We start from the raw sequence: 19,882 nt of genomic DNA on the forward strand, positions 1-19,882 counted from the left end.
GGGCAGCCTCTGACAACATGGAGGAGGCAGGTGCTCACTGGTTGTCAGGCTGTGACTTCCAGGAGCAGCACATGACTTCATGGAGGAGGGGACACCTCATTGGTCAGTGGAGTGTGACATCCTGTAGCAGTCCGTGACCTCATGGGCGAGCGGGCGCTCATTGGCTGTTGCGTGTAACCTCATGCGGGCCTGCGCGCCCATTGGCCCCCGCCCGTGACGTCACGGCAGACGGGCCGCTCATTGACGGCCAGCGCGGGAGTGCCAGTGGCGCCGCCTGGCGGCCGCGAGCGCTGGCGCTGCGCGGCGCCGATTGGCCGGCGGGCGGGGCGGGGCGGGGCCGGGGGGCACGTGCCGGGGGGGCCCCGCGGGGCGGGCGGCGATTGGTCGGGCGAACGCGCGCGTGCCCGCGGCGCGAGCGGGCGCGGGGGCGGCGCATGCGCGGGGCGGCGCGGGCGGGCGGCGATGGCGGAGCGGGGCTGATGGCGGCGGCGGGGGCGGCGCTGCGCTGAGGGAGCGGCCCCGGTCCCGGACCCGCCCGGCCCGACATGGGCAACGAGGCCAGCCTGGAGGGCGGCGGCGACGACGGGCAGCTGCCGCCCGCCGCCGCCGCCGCCGCAGGGGCCCCGCCGCCGCCCGCCGCCGCCAAGCCGCCTTCAGCACCGGGCGGCGGCGGACAGCTCCCGCCCGCCGCCGGGCCCAGGTCAGTGCGCGGGGCGGGGGGCGCGGGGTCGGGCGCGGGCTCCGGGGCTGCGGGGGGCTGTCAGGGCGCGGGGCACGGCTGGGTGCGGGTGTGGGCACGGCGGAGTAGGGGTGGCGGGTGCGGGTGTGTGGGGCGGAACGCGGGCAGCAGGTGCAGCCGTGAGGGGTGAGCGGTGCCGGGGTGCGGCGGAGAGGTGTGATGGGGGCTGGTGTGGTGAGTGCAGGGGCGTCTGGGGGGCAGGAGGTGCCCTGGGGTGCCGGTCTGCGGGGCACCTGCAGGCGAACGCAGGCAGGTGAGACAGGAGGGTGCACGGACTGCGAGCGAGGGGAGAGACGGTGCGGCTGTGGGGTGTGGGCAGCAGGGGGAAGGCAGGTGAGGGAGGTGCAGTGGGGCTCAGGGAGGTGATGGAGGCACCCGAGGCAGGTCACTGCTGGAGGATGTGCACCCTCGAGGGAGCTGGCAGCTCCGGGACACCCGTGGGTGCTGAGGAGGACAAAGCTGCGATTTGGGGCTGGGTGTGGGAGAGGGATGGAGCGCCCGGGGAGGAGTGTCGTGTTTGGGGGACAGGAGAAAGCGGGGTGCTGCCCGGTGGGCAGAGGTCCAGCAGCAAGGAAGGAGGTATAAGGAGAAGGGAGTGTGGTTCATGGTTGGTGGGTCTGGTAGGGATCGGGGGTTGGTGCCTGGCAGCACACAGTTCAGAGCACTGGGGCATGTGAGCACCCCAAACGTCGGCACCCCAAATGTGACCACTCCCAAACGTGGCCACCCCAAGTGGAGCCAGCACCAAACGGGAAAGGTCGTTATGTAACAGGAGGGACATGCAGCCCTGCCAGGAGTCATGGGTGCAAAACCTCGCAGGGAACTGCACCGAGCCTTCTGCCAGGCAGCGCCAGCTGGGAGGGAGATACTTTGGGAGTGAGTGTGGGATAAGAGATATTCCTTAAATGAAAAAAGCTAATCCTAAAACATAATCCTATCTGAAAAAATAAAGGCAAGGAGCAGAAAGTTGCACGGAGGGATGCAGAGGACTCGGTGGGTGGTTCTCCCTCAGTGTGTGGCCAAGGCAGTGGCATTCTGGGCTCTTCGCCTCGCCTGGGCAGTGATGAGTGCTGCTGGTCTTGCCAGTCGTGTTGCTTCAGACGGGGAAAATCCAGGTGGGAGGCTGCAGTCTTGCCTGGCAGTGGGCTCTGTCTTGCTGGGCTGCAATGGCTGCTCACTGCAAACCCTAACTTCCAGTGGGCTTCAGGGGTGCTACAGCTGTGGGCAGGCTTCTGTCTGTAAGATCCCTGAGAGCTTTCACACAACGAGTGTGAAAAAAAATAGCTCTGAGTGAAATTGTGCTCATTTTCCTTTACATTTTTCTTGCTAGAGAGTCACAACCTCTCTGCTTTAGATTTTGGCAGTGAAAAGTTGTTCATAGCTGCTTGAACAATTTAAAATTAAATACCTGTGGGGCTGTTTAGGCTGCTGTAATGAGAGGAGCTGAGGAAGCCATGCAGGTCTGCTGTCTCTGTCCAATTTTGGCACTGCTCCTCCATTACTGTCCAGTGTCCATGTTTGCTGTTTTGCAATGCTGGGGCTTCCAGGGGTTTTTAGGGTCCTGGAGCATGTGGGGCTGGTGGGTGGAGGAGCACAGTCTGTAGCACTGGCCATCCGTGCTCCTCTCCTGCCAGAAACACCAGGTTGTTTTTTCCGGCCATGCTCCAGCCCTCGCACACTGAGCTGATGCTCCTGCACCTCCTGGGAAGCTGCTGCTGGGGAGCTGCCCTCCCTTGCAATTAATTAAAGCAATTAAAGAGGTGGGCCAAGTGGGGCTGTGCCATGGAGCAGCAGTGGGATGGAGACGATGCTGAGCTATGCCAGTGTTTAAAACCTAAGCGTGGGAGGGGTGTGGGGGGCTGAGATGACACTGAGGGATTTTAATTCAAGGTAGCAAAGTGGCAATGAAGGGAAATCAGGCCTCGAGAAGAAAGTTGCTTTTGTGAGATGCAGGAGTGGGCACATAAAGACAGACCATATGTTGTGAAAGGTTCAGCAGAGCACAGGATTTGCTGGCCAAGCAGTGAGTGTGGAGTGCAAAAGGTGCTGCTCCAGAAATCTCAAGTGGCCAGAGAAAGTGAGTTTCTCTCAATATCAAAGCAATTTTTCTTTTCCTCTGAATTAAGTAAGCTAAATCCACATGTAAGCCAGTGAAAACCATAGTAGTATGACTTTTCTGTGTCATTTTTCACAGTTTGCTTTCTGTTACACAGAGAAATAGTCTGAATATCTTATAGGGGCTGCTCTAGATTTTGGGGTCTTGTGTTTAAATCCATAATAACAGTTTCTAAGAACTGTGCATCCACTATGAAGACACTTCAGAGAGTAGAAACCACAAATAGGAGTAGCATCTTCTCACTAAGTTACAACACCTACCACTGTTTATCAACTTCGATTTTTTGCTTGCATGCTTTGCTGAGGCACGGGGGAGCCAGAGGTCGGAGGGAAGCTGGGAGCAGTGCTCGGCTCTGGGGTGGTTTGGCTCTGCCAGCAGGATGCAGCTCTGGAAAAGACCAACACGATGCAGGGTTTCATCAGGCAAGGTGTTTTCAGTGCAGACCTCACCCGTGTGCAAGGAGCTGCTGGAATCTCACCTGAGGAGGCTGTGCCTGACTCTGGTACTCCAGCAAGGTGAGATTGAATCTGAGGAGGGAGGGCAGGATTGCTGCTGGTCTGCTCAGACAAACAGAGCCTCTAGCCTGAAAGGAGGTGAAAAGCTGGGGCATCGTTCACCTGTAGGATCAAAGGAACCCAGGTTGGTTGCTGATGCATTTGGACAGAAAGCTTTCCAGTGCCTGACAAGTTCTGGTCTGTTCTTCTAGAGACCCCCTAAGCAGAAGGGACAAGCTCATTTCACAGTGCAGATGGATGGATGGATGAATGAAAAAGGCTTGGATGGCAGAGCAGGGATGATCCCCAGTTCAGAACTGTAGCTTGGGGCACAGAGCTTTACATGGCTGGTTTTCCTGGTAACCTGCAGAGAGACTTTATTGCTGCTTCTGATTGTATGTGCCTGATTTATGCTGGATTCATTCAGGTTTTCGGTCTCTCTGCTGCTCAGCTGTGGAGCTTGTAAAAGGCTTTTTTTGACACCTGGATGCATGAGCTCAGGCTGAAGGATGGGAGAGGGGAAGAGAGACAGTCTCCTGGGAAGTCTTGAGGGCCAGCCACAAATTCAGGGGCTGTCTGTGGGAGCAGCAGTGCTTTCCAGCACCACTGTTTCTCTGGAGCTGGCTGATGCACATTGCAAGCAGCCAGGTGGGCTGCGAGGCTGGGAGCGAGCTTGCTTCCATGGCACACTGGCAGAGGTACCAGGACCTTTGTTTTCCACACTGTGGGTCATACCCCAGTATTTCTTAAGCCTCAAGGTAGGCTGTGAGCTGAAGCTCTTGAAGTGACCAAAAGGGAATATCTCCAGTAGTTCATGGTAGCACCTTTGGCATGGGCTGTGAGCTCCCTCAGAGCCTTCCCTTGGCTTGGAACAACAGCAAGGCAAGTGCTGATCCTGTTTACCCTTCTGTATATTTAGCATTGCTCTGTTTGGCAGGTGATGGAGCTTGAAGTAAAAAATCTGGTGATAGGGAAGAGTATGGGAGAAACAGAACTGAAGGAAAGCGCTTTAAATCAGAGAAACTTTGGACAAACCATTGCAGTTTGGAGGTTCCTTTTTACCCTCTCAGTAGCTCACTTGAGTGTGCTTGTTTGCTTACCATAAAGTACTATCACAATGAGAGATAAGAACTTTATACATAAAGATAATTGTTTAAAAAAGGCAACATTGCCTCTTTCTTTTTAAATGGGCACTTTTCCCAAGCTTGCAGAAATGAGCAGTCAATGTCCATTTTCGTAAGACTGTGCTAGAAATAAAACCAGACTGTGTGATGGGAATTCAGGCTGCGGAGCTCACCTGGAGAGCCCAGAGAGCCAGCTCCATCCTCATTTCTGTGCTCTGCTCTCCCCAAAGGCTCTAGCCCTGCACAGGATGGGGCAGAGGCATCACCATCAGAGGCATTGCTGGGAATTTCCTCAAATAATATAGTTTTTCCCTGGCTGAGCCATGGACTGGCACTCTGGAAAAGCCTGCCATGCTTCTGCACTTATTGAGCATGAGTTTATTTGCTGCAAGACATTTGGAGGGAACTGAGGCTCGGTTTAAGTAAGGAGGGGAAGAACAGATACGCAATGTTTTGAGATCGTTAAACTTGTGTGAGCAAAACAAAAAGTAAAAGGAGTAGAAAATGGTGTACATGATGGACTGTGTCAAAATATTTGTGGTGTTAAATACTCCATTGGGTTTCAGTTCATCTTCCCTCGTGATGGGCAGGTGGTGCTGGCTGTGACACAGTGCTTTGCGTACTTGTGATTGCTCTGACAGCAGCCATTAGGCCACTGCATCCAGACGGCACAATTCTGGGTGCTTAAGTAACTCCAAAACCTCTTCTGGGAACATGCTCATCAATATTCACAGTGTTTGGCATCAATTATTAATGCCTTTATTTCCAAAACAAATACACAGATTTGCAGTCTGCCTCGCAGGTTGGGGTTTTTCACTGCTGGAACCAGCCTGGATGCTTTGCTGTGGGCATGGATCTTTACCCCTCACTTTTGCTGCGTGAGGGGGCTCCTGGGGATGTCCCTGCAGTATCCACTTCTGCTCAGAAATGATGTAGAAGAATTTGGAAGGATTGATGTCCTTTGCTGTGTTGGCTTTGCTGAAAAGCTGGAGGAGTCATTGGCTGCTTCTGGTGCAATTTGAAGCTATGGCAGGGCTGCTTCTTTTGCACTGGAAAGCTGAGTGCTGATGGTCAGCCTTCTAGTGGAAGGTGTTCCTGCCCATGGCAGGGGATTGGAACTAGGTGATCTTTAGGGTCTCTTCCAACCCAAACCATCCTGATTCTTCTGCTGATGCTCAGGAATGGAGCCGCAGCTCAAGTGGCGACATCCATTGAGGCTGGTGGTCCCTCCACGTTGTTGCTCATGTTGAGCTGGCTTCTGCCTCTCCACTTCTGCTTCTCCAGCGTGCTGGAATAAAGCTGTTTCTTTTCTCTGCTGTGTGAATCGAGCACATATTTGATGTTTCCCATCATGTCTCCAATTCAGTGCAAACAGATAGTCAGTGCTGTGGCATATTCCTGCAGTTTATATGAGTTTGGGGAATACTTGATGTGCATCTGGACTGGCAGAACACCACAGCCTGCCTGCCACACAGCCTCTCTGCACAGCCGTCTTCACTGCTTCCCCGGTTGGGGCTGGCACTGTGGCTGGCCCAGGGTGTTTTTCCAGCAATCCTTTTCCAACATCAGGCTAATTTCCTAGTGTATGAGGTGCCCCTTGGGAAGGATGGGACAGGCAGTCAGGGTGCAGAGAGTGCTTCCCAAGAGCAGGTAGCTCAGTCGGGTGAAATGGTTTCATGGCAAAGGCGTTCTGGTTTTTCACTAAATGTGACAATAAGATTATCACATCGACTGCTGTTGGGCGCTGCTGCTCCAGGACGTTCCTTGGGTTTCTTTTTTGGCTAGTGAGTGACAGCAAGTGCTGATGGTCATCCTGGTCCCACACATCGTAAACTGTTATTCTTCTTGAATTTGAGATCGTCGCTGTTGAGCCATCACTGTGTTTTCAAATGTCTGTTTGAATGACAGATTTGTTATTTTTGTATCAGGCTATGAGCACGACTATTCCTACAAACAAGTTTTTTTGTCTTTTTTCGTGCCTGGAGGTGCTAAGCTCCGGCATGACCCTGAGGTGCTGCTGTGCAGCCTGTCAGTCATCGATGAGCACGTCGTACCGCTTTTCATGTCACTGATGCTGGGAAGTTTTTATGAATGTGGTGAGCTGGCTCCTCGCTGAGAGCACCCAGCACCTCCAATGTGCTATTTAGGAGCCTGCAAGAGCAATCAGCATCGCTGGACCCTATTAACTCTGGCCTGGGCTTTATGGTGTGGCTGGAAGGGATGTTCATGAGCTGCTGTGCTCGTGTTTAATACCAAAGATGACTTAACTACCCTGATGGTGGTGTCTCGCTCACTCTTGGCCTCTGCAGCTTTCCAAGTGTGTATTTGATCTTGAAGAGAGACCCCAGCTCCACTAAGAGACTGGGGACAGTGGATTGGGAGGGCAAGAGACAGCAGCTCCCTGCCCATGTTGAGCTCCCCAGAGACAAGTCAAGAAAAGCACCTCTGAATGCAATTTTTATTTTGTTTTCTCTTATTATTTGTGTAAGTGCCATGGTTTGGCTGGAGATGGGGAGGGAGTGTGCCCTCCAATCTGGCTGCTGGCACTGGGTGGCAGAGATGGTTATGATGGCTAGCAAAGACACACCTCTGCAGCTCAGAGGCCCATGCTAGCCAAATGGCAATGAAATGTATGTTAAGAGTGAGCATAAATAAGTGTAGAAGCAGTTTACCAAATGGAATGATGGGATATATGATCACAGAAGGTTTAAGTAAAACCGTAGCCTCTGAATATACAAAGTTGCCCTCAGTCTAGAACTATAGTTTCTGTGATGAGCAGCAGATTAGCTGTTCTTACTGGCTTCATTTCCCCCTGAAGATGTGATTAAATACTTTGGTGCATTCTGTTTTTTCAAAAATGATTTAGTTGTGTTTCTAGGTCATTGTCTATAGAAGAAAAATGTTCTTATATTTAATGCAGTAGAGTGCGTTAGGCATCTTCTAAGAGGAGCTACAACACAAACCCCTCTCCTGCCCAGTCTGTTCCCAGACCTCTCTCCTGTCCCTGTCCTTAGCACAGGAAGGAAGAGCCTTTACACCTTCTCCCTAGAGCAAGAAGATGAACATCTCCATGTGGAGACTGTTAGTGCTCCCTGGGCTGGGCAAGGTTGTCCAAGAACCAATGGGCTGTGCAAGGTACTGCAGGGGAAAGGTGGAAGCACAGGGCTGGGGGAAACCTCTGGGCCTTTACTTGCTGATAGACACCATTATTCACCCCATCACACCCCCACTAACGAGGTAATGAGTGAAATCTTAAATGAGACACTCTTCTCTTATGGAGACAGAATGAGAGCTGGGGTTGTTTGGTCTGGAGAAGAAAAGGCTCCAGGGGGACCTTAGAGCCACCTGGACCTCTTCTATGATCATGTGTAGGTCCTCATGAGAAGAGCATTTCCTGTCCTCTTGGAGGGTTTCCTCTTTTTTGATAGCTATAACTGAACTTAGAGCAAGCAGGTGCTGCATAGAAAATGCATCCATGCTGCTTGAGAAATGTTGCAGAATTTTGAGGGTTTCTGGGCATGTGTGACTAAATGTTCTTCACTCGGTTCTAGGACCTGACAGGGACCACAGGCTCTCAGACATGACAAATCAGTTTCCCACGCTGAATAGCTTTCAGATGAGGATTTGACAGCTCCTCTGAAGGACGTAGAAGAAAAATCACCGTGAATCAAAATGTCATTTGGTTTAGATGTGGCAAAATCCCACATTTCAGCTGGGGTATCCAAGGGTGGTAGGCCCTCCTCCATCCAGCCCAGAGTGCTGGAGGCCTTACATGGCAGGGATGCTTGCAGAGGCCAGATGTTAATAGCTGAGGGCAGCCCCTGAACCTTTTTTTCTCTTTGTTTCCTTGCATACCAGTGGAACATTGCTTTCTAGCCTGTCTTGAGTCTTTCCTGGCCTTGGGGGTTCGCGGGCTTTTCCAGCTGCTGAGAGGCTCAGAGCCCGGTTCCAGTGGACATCCCTGTGCAGGACCAGTCCTGAGGGTTGTAGCATCCTGAATAGGGAGATTTATTTTGAAATTTGCCTTTATTTGTGGATTTTTACCTCTGTTAGGAGATGCTTGGAGTAGGCAACCTCTTCTGGCGTGATCTCAGGGTGCTTCTCAGGGTGCTCCATCCTTGGAAGTTGTATGGGGGTATGAAGTCAATGTGGGATGTGTCTTCTTCAGCTATTGAGTGAATCCCGAGAGATTTGGTGCTCTTAACAACCCACCTGAGACCCAAATGGGTCTGCCATGGGCTTTCCAGTAGAAGAAAGAGTCTGTTGGTAGCTTGTACCCTTCCTTCATCAGTCTAGACATGAGGAGTACGAAAAGATTTTGCCATATTTAATGTCTGCAAAAGGATGAAGTTGTGCGTGGGAATTACTTGCAAAGATTGACATGTTGTAGCTGCTAACCACCCCTTTTTTTTTATTATTTAACCAAAAAGCAGATTGCAGCCTAGGAAAAACAGCATGTTTTTTTTTTCTTTCATCTTCTAAAGAAAACATTTCACTTATAGATATGTGAATTTATGCATTATAAAATAGGAATAGTTGAAAATTGGAAATGTATAATAAGTTCTTAAGGGACTTGGTAATTTGCCTTTGTCGTGTGAAAAAAACCCCAAATCAGCTGATAGTACAAAGCTTATGAAAGGCTGGGGAAAATGTGGGGCTGAACTAGATCTTTTTCCATGTTGACTCTGAACTGTACTTTTTCTTTTGATGAAACATGAAATTACTTTTAATTTATTTTGTTTCAATCCTAGTTACATAAACTATTATTTGATTGTACAGCTGGACTGAAAAACTGTAGGAGGTCTCACATTTAGGATTTTGCTGCCTCTCTCTCATTAAGCCTACAGCCTGATTTCTTTAAATGCACCTATTAATCTTCTTAGGGAGACAAATTGTTGTTTGGTTGGGTTTTTTCTCTTTTTTTTTTTAAACACTACCCTCCCAGTTAACTGGCAGAGTAAAGTCTGCTGGTTTGCAGCCTTTGCAGGTAGGGCTGTGCTGCAGCTGGGCACCGCAGTGCCAGCGCCTGTTGCCTTGGTAGGCTGGGTTTGGTCTGTTTGGCTTAAACACCCAAGGTGGTCACAGCCTGAACTGCTCTCATCGTGCTCAGCAACAACCTCCGAGTCAACAGGAAGGAGTAAATGTTTGGTTTTTTTTTTTTCATTTTAATTTTGCTGTAGTCTACTTCAGTAGTTCATCTGTGGTAACTTGCCAGAGAAATGGCTGCCCCATCCCTGGAAGTGTTCAGGGCCAGGCTGGATGGGGCTTGGAGCAACCTGGTCTAGTGGCAGGTGTCCCTGCCCATGGCAGGGGGGTTGGAATGAAATTATCATTAAGGTCTCTTCCAACCCAAGTAATTCTGTGATTTTATGAACTTCTGTTACATTTTTGATTTCCAGTCTGAGACTCATGGGGTTCCAGGTTTGAGACCTATTAATGTAGTCCTTGTAGGACCAGCAGTAGGACACAAAGAACTCCATGTTGTCCTTCAAGTGTGCAGATTTTTCCCATATTTTCTCTCAGATGCATCAGCTTTGTTGTCTCCTGCCCACCAACGCTAAGCCACCATAATTTGGGTTTCTTCCCTGCTCATCACAGGATTTCTCAACACTCTAGACAAGTGTTGGTAGTGGCCCTTGGAATGCTGCCCTTTCGAACCTTCTCTGCTCTCCTCTGCTGGGAATGGCTCTTGGGAGGGTGAGGGAACTACTGTCAGTCTCAAACACATCCGTGGGCTGCACCAGCTCCAATATGAACTTGTGAGATGTCTGGAGCAGATAGTGCTGGAGCACATTGTGTTGGGGCCGGGCGGCAGCGGCAGCTTTCCGTAAATACTCCTGACGCCGGCGTACGTGAGGAGGTGGTGTTGGGTGTTGCTCTCATCCCTGTAAAACAGACCATCCTTTGTATTCAGGGAAGATCCGTAGTCCCAAAGAGCAAAAATATCCAAGCCTTCTCCTTTTCCCACCTGTATCTAAGTTGTGGATGTTTTCCTTGGGAATCCTGTGGCTGGGGAGCACACCAGGAAAAGAGGTTGTTTTTGTTTATATAGTGTATTATATAGAACCTTTTGTGATGGTGGTGATTTTCAGAGCCCATTTACCACTCTATTAGATGAGGTTTTGACTGGTTACACACTGCAGTTATTACAGAACATCAGTTCCTGTTGGAGTGGAAAAGATGATCCCTATCACTACATTATATGCCACTGATTACCTCAACCTGGCAAAAATAAGGCATCCAGAAACATCCCTCTGGGAGGAAACTCTGAATAAGGGTCTCCTTAGGCATCCCTTTTCTGCTTTATTTTATCTGCCTTCCTCATCTTCCAGTCTCTCCTTCTCCTGCATTGTTAGTGGATGTTAAGCACTTGTTAATGGATTAGGATAGGATTCCTCTTGGCTATACAACTCAGTTTCATCCAACCCATGTCCATGATTACCTATTTAATTTTGATTTATTATTAAGTGAAAATATAGACCCAAACACTCTGAATTGACAAATTACCACACCTTTCTTTTTCTTTGAAATATGCAAACAAAAACCAACCAGCTGCTCTGGGTAGGAATAAAGTGCCTTCTGCTTCTCAACGTGTCTAAAATTTGCTTCACTTACCAACTAAACTTCTCAGCCTTAAATTTTACCTGCTGCCATTTCTGCCAAGCTAAGCCTTCTGAGGGCTCTGCAAGGACAGATACATCAAATATGCAGATGCCTCCATCTCTTTGGGGACAAATGTTCTGGGCTGAGGTATGTGCAGCAGGGAAATGCAGGCAGGGACAAGGCACCTCAAAGAGTTGCAGAAGCTGGAGAAATGTTTTCCTTTGATCCTATAAAGAATTTGGTAGGGGAATTTCAGACTCTTGTATTTCAAAAGTACATTTAAACTAAACAGCTTGAGATATTGAAGTTGATGGTGTCTCTGACAGTATTGGCAATATATTGGTCCTTGGGTTTCCTTTATCTTTCCTGTTGTGAATAATGAGTTTTACACATAAAAACATAATTCTGAGTTTGGTTTGCCATTCCAATTCATATCTCTGGAAACCAGAAAGTGCAAATCTAAGACACAGAAACACTGATACTGAGTCCATCCAGTGCCAGCCCCCAGCCAGTGTCCCACCAGGCACTGGCAACCACACTCTTAAATAACAGACATTTTTGGACCCTGTGAGCTGGTGTGGGGAATGTCAGGGAGGGAGAAACCTCTGCAGCTGAGAAGTGTTTCTGAGAAACATAAGCTGATGTGAAGATTTTGTTTAAAGGCATCTGGCCATGTTGGACACAGATTTTTCCTCCTCACAGGGAAGTGTGGGCTCATCAGTTTTTCCATGTACCCCTCCACTTGTGCTGTATTTGGAGCTCTTCATGGGGATCAGTTGATGGCTGTTTCCTCAGTCCCTGCCCAAATGATCTCTTGATTGCTCTTCCACACCTTGGATATCCATTCTCCTGGTAACCTGAGGCAACCAGAAATAATAGAAATAAGGACCTAAGTGGCATGGGGAAGAGTTAAAGGGACTATTATGAGATAGCCAAAATGTGTAGAGGTGCAAAGACAAGAACCGCAGGATGGATAAAAATGCTATGGTTTTTCAGAGACACACACAAAAAATTAGGTCCTTTGTTTCATTTGCCCAGGCTCAGATAATTGAGGGTGCAAAGTCAGGATTTTTTGGTTGCTGCGTAGTCACCAGGAGCTGCCTGTCTCTCTGCAGTATGGCACTCTGATTTCCTCTCCTGGAAATTGCTTTTTAACTGTGTTTTTCTTTCTTTTTTCTAAAAATACAAACCAGTTTCTTTCTGGTCTGTCATTACTGCCTCTTTTTTAACAGCACTTCTCTTTCTGATGGCTCTTCCTATTTTTTTATGCCTGGAATGAATGTTGTTCTTCGTTCTGGGCTGAGTTTGGTTGACTCAAGCTGTCATGGAGATGGATAATGATACATTTTTTTGCATCAGATTTTAATTTTGGAGCATGGGTGGAACTCATTCAAAAAAAAAAAAAAAAGGGCCCTGCAGTCTCCCCAGTTTCTTAATGGTTGAATACCAGCTTCTTGTGGAAGGTAGAAGTGTGGGGACCCTTGTGTGATGTGGATGCTACCAGGGATGTTGACCTGTTGGAGACAGACCCCTGGAGTGATCCCTTTTTTGCCCACCTGTGACAAACAGTGCTCATGTTGGATTAGTTTTGTGCAGCCAGCCAGCACCTGCAGGAATCTGTCCAACTCCGGGACAGAGTCAAGCCTCCCTTTTGCAAGTCAAAAGGGAGAATTGCAAAACCAGACCTTGGTGCCACTCTTTGTGGGGAAGGAAGCCAGAAGCAAGTCAAGGAATGGGCTGCCTTTGCTCTTCTCTTTGAATTGCTTTCCAAAATGCATTTTTCCCAAAATAACTTAATTGTGTATTTTTGGGGGTGGATTGTTCTATATTTGTTGATGAGCATTAAATTGATGTTTTCTGAGAATGGTCCAACATGGCTTGCAGAACTCTTTGCAGAGCATCAGTGTCTGATTAAGAACCCATCACTACATGTGGCTATCGTTGTTCTCTGTGCCTCACTCTGCATTTCTTGACCTTGGATTTCACCTGCCATGATGTTACGAGACATCCAGTTCAGGAGAGCCTTCTACAGCTCTTTGCATTCAGCTTTAGCTTTGAATACGCTGAATAAATTTGCATGGCTCAGCAAACTTGTCCTTTCTTTATCCCTCCTCCTTCCCAAGCCATTTATGAATATCCCATTTATCCCATGGCAAGATCCTGCACCTCTGCTTGTGAAAACCTGACCATCTGCCTCTATCCTTGGTGTCCTAAATCCTGATAAGTTATTAACCCATAAGAAGGATTCCCCTTATTTCTTCATCTTCTATTACTTATTTCTTTCTCTCCTTTCTTTCTAGATTTTTATCCTAAAAATTCTCCCACTTGAGATGATTTTTCATACTAAGTATTGCCTTTTACTCCTGTAGCTTGGTTGTTTAACGATATTGCTGTGTTATAGCAATGTCTTAAACCATTTCTTGACGGTGCATGTTTTGTTAACAGGTGCCATGGAAACTTCCCTTTGTTACCCTTCCACCTGCTGCTTTTAATTTCTTTCTAACAAACCTTCTCACTTTTCCTCTTCTTTTTTTCCCAGTTGTATCTGAAAATTATAGTAATCATGTGAATTTCTGTGTTTTTTCCCAGTCCTGCAAATAGATTGAAGCCAAGTCTATTACAGTCAATGTTACTGAAAGTTTGTGTATCAGGTTTGGCTCCTCAGAGCAGGCGTGTTCCTGTCACAGGATTGAGTCCAGAGCAGGTAGCTTCATTCTGCATTGCTTTAGGGAATAGCTAATGAACTAAACAAAAAATTGTGTCGCTGCTAATTAAAATCAGAGAGGCTTTCAAGGAGGGCGGGCGTGGGTTATAATCATAGATTTACGAGATAAGCTTTCACCAGCCGTGTGCCATAAAAATTCCTTAGCTTCATGCCATGGTTTATCTTTCAGCTTTGCTGGCATTTCGTAAATACAGAGCAGTAATTCATGGTGTTGGCTTTCCTGGGACAAAGGCCTTCAGTTAAGCGTGACTGCAGCAATCAGCTCTTCTACCCTTTAATTGCCAGAGCTCAGATGTAGGATGTGAGTGGATGAAGGCTGAGGGGAGTGGCTGCTCCTTGCCTGGGGTACTGTCCCCAGCATCCTTGTCCTTTCTGCTGCCCACAGTACTTTCAAGATTGTCATGGCTCTTCTATGTTATTTTAACACACAAAAATGACTTGCTCATAGCAATCAGTTGTACCAGGGAAGGATATGGAGGCAACACATCGAGTAGCTGAGTGGAAATCAGATTGAAGAGATGGCTCTAGCCCACACCTCTCCGTGGCTCCTGGGGACATTTATCCCTGTTTTAGCTGCTGTTTCCCTACGTGCTCCTTGGTATTGGTCGCAGGGCCATAACTCTGTGACACAGCTCTTCGTCATTCATTGCAGACTTTTCAAATCCTGCAGTAAAGAGGAGAGGAGCTCTGCAGGCAGCAGCTCACTTTCCTGTGCAGGCTGCAGCATGGCCACCCTCAGCATCACCTGGATTAATGCTAAACGAGGGGCACTTAATGACCCCAGACCTGCTGAGCATCCTCCCCTTCAGCAATGTCCTTGGGTCCAGCAGCTGGGGTGACGGATGCCTCCTGTCCCTCCAGGTCTTCACCTGCACTGAAAGTCCAAAGCTGACCTTCCAGCTGCACCCATTCCCTCGATGAGGTGATGTTTGTCTTTGTCTTGGATCTTTCAGATACCTCCTAAGTGCCCAGAGAGAGGCAGAGAGGGATTAGATACCCCATAGCCTTTCTAGGATCTCTATATTCATCCCAGACACAGTGAAGCCCTGGCTCTGCACCTGCACTTTCCTGGTTCTCATCACTGAGCTGTACAGCTCCTCTCATGCCATGCAGCTGATGGCATTTTGATCAAGAGATGGATTCTACTCTGTCTCTGAAAGATTTAAAGATAGTTTTCAGCTGTCACAGACTTTCCCTGTTGCTGAAGTAGAATGAATATTGGACACTGCACTTACCCCTGAGATATCTTAATGCTTTGAAATTCAAGATCATTAATGTTCTCAGCAACAATTATATAATTTAAAAAGGAGACCCTATTCAAACCATTGGACCTTTATAGTGCCTGCTTCTGTAAAGCTCTCTGAGAAGTGAACTCTTTGATATATATGGGACTGAAATCATTACCTGCTGACTTCTGTCAGGCCCATTTGCCTTTGGCTCTGAAGGGTTTGGCCAAGATCATGACAGTAGTGGCCACACATTTCAGGCATCAGCAGCTGAAAGAGCAGCTCCCCAGAGCAGCATGTGGTGCTCTGCAGGTCACTCAGTGACCTTCTGGATTGTGAGAGCTCATGTGAGAGATGCAAAACTCTGTCCTGACTCCAGTTCAGGTCTTGGGGTTCATAGAGGCTGCTCTGGACTCTATAGGGATCAGTTGTCTTGCATTTAATTGCAGATGTTCATTATGGTCTGTATAGGGTGTCTAATAGACATCTGACCTTGGGGTTCTTTGGAGAGGTCTGGGGATGTTGGTCTGGTGAGCAGGAACAGCCACTACTCTGGTTTTATATTGCAAAGTGCTCTAAGGGAAATTACTCTTGGCTCAACCAGGGCTAAGTATGGTGCAAATTAACTACTTGCTTGCCACGTAGCAAAATTAGAATGGTAAACAACAGAATAGAATAAAATAGGGTTGAAAATAAAGTATTTCGAGTTGGAAGGGCCTTCAGTTATCATTTAGTCCAACTGCAAATGATAATGATTCACAAACCTTTATGAAAAGGCAGTTGTGCAGGAATGAAAATAAGCAAGTAAATGCTTATTTAGAGCTTAAAGCAGTCATAAACCCCTCTTCTGGTATGTAGGATTTGGCTAATAAGATGGCAGATGCCTCTCAACAGCTGTGGCTGACAGAGCAGCAGCGAGAGTGACATTGACTTGTTCTCCTGTTGCTGATTCTGGGTTGAACTAGGCATGGTGCTAAGACGGAGAATAACTGGTTTGTGGTAGCTGTGTAAACTGGAAATCTCCTGGTTCTTGTTACCTTTTCATGCATGGCATTTTAAACAAAGGGAAAAGCCAGCAGCAGCTCTAGGCGTGTTGTCTCCTGCAGAACCAGGGCCAGGGGAGGAAGCTGGCAGGCACACGGTGCATGCAGCACTGCTCACCCCACGACAGCACCACCCCCTGGGGAAGGCTGTTAGTTTGGTGTGTTGGTTGCCAGTGGCTTGTGCCCCTGCCTGCCTGGCCAGCCTCTCCTTGAAGCCCAGCCCTAGCAGGGTGTAACAGCAAGGCAGGGGACTTGAGGCTATCGCATTCCTCTGTATTTATGAGAACAGGTATGAGGGTGGAGGTTAAGGACCCAAGTGATTACCAGGTTGGGTGGAAGCAGGAGCTCAAGTACACTGTCAGCATCAGGAGATGCACTTTAGGGATGCCTCAGTCACCGGGAAAATGCCTGACAGAATCTGCATCTTGTTTGACAGGGATAATGCAACCCTGGAGCACAAAGCTGCAGGAGAACAGGGTTTTTCCACTGCTCACAAAAGCAAGTCATTAAACACTGTGGCCTTTCACAAGAGTGCTTGTGTTGCCATCTAATAAAATACTCCCTGACAGTTTCTAGTCACCATTTCATATTTTCTATTTTGATTTCAGCTGTGTGGCATTTGCTGTTTTTAAACTATCCATTTCTAGAGTGATCCTTTTCCTGCATGGACATCAGTGTAATTAATTTAGGGGCACTTTGATTTAAGCAGGTGCTTAATTCTGTAACTGCTGGGGGCTTTCTTTTTGTCAAAGCAGAGCCTAATACAGGATTCCCTATGTCGGATATAGGACTTTTTAGAGCTACAAGCTGCACCCAGTAGAACACCCAAGCTCAGGGTATATGTGAGTATTGCTAGTGTGAGATTTTCAGAGCTGAAACCAAAGGCCCTCCACATCCTGTTTGTTTACTAAAAGGGTGTCCTATTTTCTAGTCAGACTTGCTGACAGGCAGTATATACCAGCTAACATTTGCTATTATCCTGTGCTGTTCCTTTGCCGACCCATAACCATTCAGAATTACGTCTTTCCAAATCAAACCCAGTGCCATTTTGACCTAGAGTACAACTGCCTTCTTATTTAGCTACCTGTTTTTTTCTAAATAGGTTATACTCAGTGATTCTTAAAATCAGTCATGTGGATGTTCACATCAGGTTTCAGTCGAACCAAGTAGGTCAAATCTCTGCTCATAGCTGAGCAGTTCTAATTCTTGTTGGTCAGTCCAGCCTCCCTCTTTTGGGTGTGAGCCTCTTCACATGTCTCTCTTCATGCTTTATCTTGAGTTGTTTGCTGCTCATCCCCTTGGTTTTACTGCAGATAAATAATCATTTTCTCTCTTTTTCTATCCAGTTTTCCCTCTTTTTTTTCTACTAACAGAAAAGACTTACTTGTCCTCATTTTGCTGATTTTTGATCTGGTTTTGAAGCTGGGAGCTCCCTTCCATGGACAAACTCAGCTCCTCTTCAGAAAGCCTGAGCAGGGCATGCAGTTTGTAAAATCACAGTGGCACTGCCACTTATTTTCACGGTTTTTATCTACTACAATGCAGTAATTAGATCAGTTGCCCAGCAAGCAAGGACCCATTTCCCTTAGCATGAGGCAGAGGAAGGGATGCAATCCGTGTTTCTCAGTTGTATAGAAGGGCTGCAGCTCCTGAAGGATTTACTCAGACCACAAATGCCAAGCTCCCGTGGATGCAATCACTGCCAGAGTTTTGTGGCAGCTGAGCAGGTGGATGTGGCCAGTGTGCTCAAGGCAGGGATGTGAAATGAGACAAAAACCAATAAATCAGTAGAAAACCAATGCTGTCTCTTGAACTTTCCCACACAAGTCAACAAGACTTGATTTACCAGCTGTGCATGTAGATTTTGTGTAATATTGTTATTGCTTGATTTTATAGCAGAGACACTAACAGTGTTGGCATTTACCTTGTGATGGTTATTGCTCCCAAGTTAGCACTTCTGGTGAAAAAGGGCCCGTTGACATCTCTTGGGATGCTGGCTCCAATCCTGGGTCTTGCCTGTAAAATTTGGTGGCACTGATGAACATACTTGAGTTAAATTAGAGCAATTCCCTCCTACAGACCCTGACTTTACCTGGAAATTCCCAGATAAGAAAGCTGTACCAATTTGCTGGCAGAGAATTGTAAACCAGTGCTATGTCATTGCATTGCTTTTATCTCCACTGCTGCTGCTGACATATTTTCCCTGGTGCTGCTGTGGCATCAAAAGTCTGGTTTAGGACAAATAATGTTTTTCTGAAATTAAATATTAACCAGCAAGCAGTCTAACATTTGTTTTGGCTGTAAGTAGGACTTTGTTTTTAAAGCTTTCCCAATTTCTGTAATTTTAGTGAAAAAATGTTATTTTTACATTAGGGAAAAAATCAGGCATAAAAAATCTGAGGTGCTTGTGACATCTTACACTGCTGAGCTTGGTTTTGTGGTGAATGGCTTTGACCCTTGGTTTTCCTTGTGTTATTCATGCTTCTGATCATCCCGGGCAGCTCTTCCCTCTCAGTACTTACCCATCTCCTCCCAGGGTGTTGTGTCAGCCCTAAATAGAAAGGCTGGTTTCATATCCATGTCTGTTCCCAAGTGGAACTAGGGAAGTTCTGGGCCTTGTCATCAGGAGAAGTATCTGATGGAGAGGCAGAGCTGGATATGGATTAATGTCTCAGGGTGATTTTTAGCTCTGGGTTCTGTGGCAGCAACCTTGCAGCTTTGCCTCCTTTCTTTCATGGAGCTGAGAGTTAATTTTTGTGGGTGTTTACTTAGCTTTGTGCTGGAAAATGGAGTTTTAGAAAGAAAGAAGAAAGACACCATATTTCAATTTAAAAACAATGAAAAAAGGAAGGAAACAGTATCTTCCCAACTGCTCACCCTCCCAGTGACTGTGGGCAGGTGAGTAGAGCTGCCTGCCTGCCCTTCTTGTGATAAAAAGCATTCATAGGATATCATGAATGAAAACTTTAGCAGTATAATTGTTAATACACTCAGTCAAACACTTGGTATTCTTTAGTTCTTTAGTTATTCTTTAGTTGTACAAAATTATTACTCCATTGGTAACAGAGAGCACTGCTGAGTTTGGACCCTGCAGAAATCTTTGACTCCATATCACCCAGTATTTCTAATTCAGCAATTAGGGCAGTGCAAAATCAATACAACTCCAATCAAATGGCAAATCCTGCCTTATTAAGGCATTTCAATTTAATTGTTAATAGACACTCTAGTGGAATTGGGAGGAATTCTTTGGAAGCAGTAAGCAGCCCAGTGCTAGTTAACTATCAGTGATAAAGCCTGAGCAAAATAGGGCTGAGCTGAAGTTTGGGCTTTTGTAACAGAAAAAAAAAGAGGATTCATAGATGGGTACAAATCATACAAATATTGGATCATCCTTGCAGAAGATGCAGTGAGCGTGGGCCTGTGTTTGATTCCATATGACTATTCTCATGTTCTTTCCTGAGGCATCTCTCCTGGATTGAGTTACTGTACTTGACAGACCAGATGATTTCTTCTGGTCTTAACATTTCACGGGTATGTTCAACTGGTGCAAGTGAGAGACAGCACAGCCTGTGTCACAGGGGGGTTGAGGCATCCTGGATAATTATAAAATAAATAAATGCAGTGTTGGTAGAAGTGCATGGAGTGAAACTGCTGCTGGGAATGGGACGGAGGTGGTGCCCAGCATTACTTAGCACTTGAAAAAGTGCAGGGAGATGGGAGGGAGCTCGAGCCCAGTCTGGGAAAGCATCTCTGGAGCAGCACTGACCTGCCAGACAGTGAGCATCCAACCACCCTCGTCTGTCTTATGTGCC

At 47.4% G+C, this 19,882-nt stretch overlaps 1 protein-coding gene across 1 annotated transcript in view; it reads left to right on the top strand.

Moving 5' to 3' along the window:
• The first annotated feature begins 490 nt into the window (after positions 1–490).
• BSN (bassoon presynaptic cytomatrix protein) overlaps positions 491–19,882 on the top strand; it is an 87,593-nt gene continuing 68,201 nt past the window's right edge. The window contains exon 1 of the mRNA XM_053989111.1: positions 491–700. Coding sequence (XP_053845086.1) covers positions 546–700 — 155 coding nt within the window. The 5' untranslated portion in view covers positions 491–545. The remainder of the gene's footprint in view (positions 701–19,882) is intronic.

This window comes from Vidua macroura, chromosome 13 (genome assembly GCF_024509145.1).
Source record: "Vidua macroura isolate BioBank_ID:100142 chromosome 13, ASM2450914v1, whole genome shotgun sequence".
NCBI classification, from domain to species: Eukaryota; Metazoa; Chordata; class Aves; order Passeriformes; family Viduidae; genus Vidua; species Vidua macroura.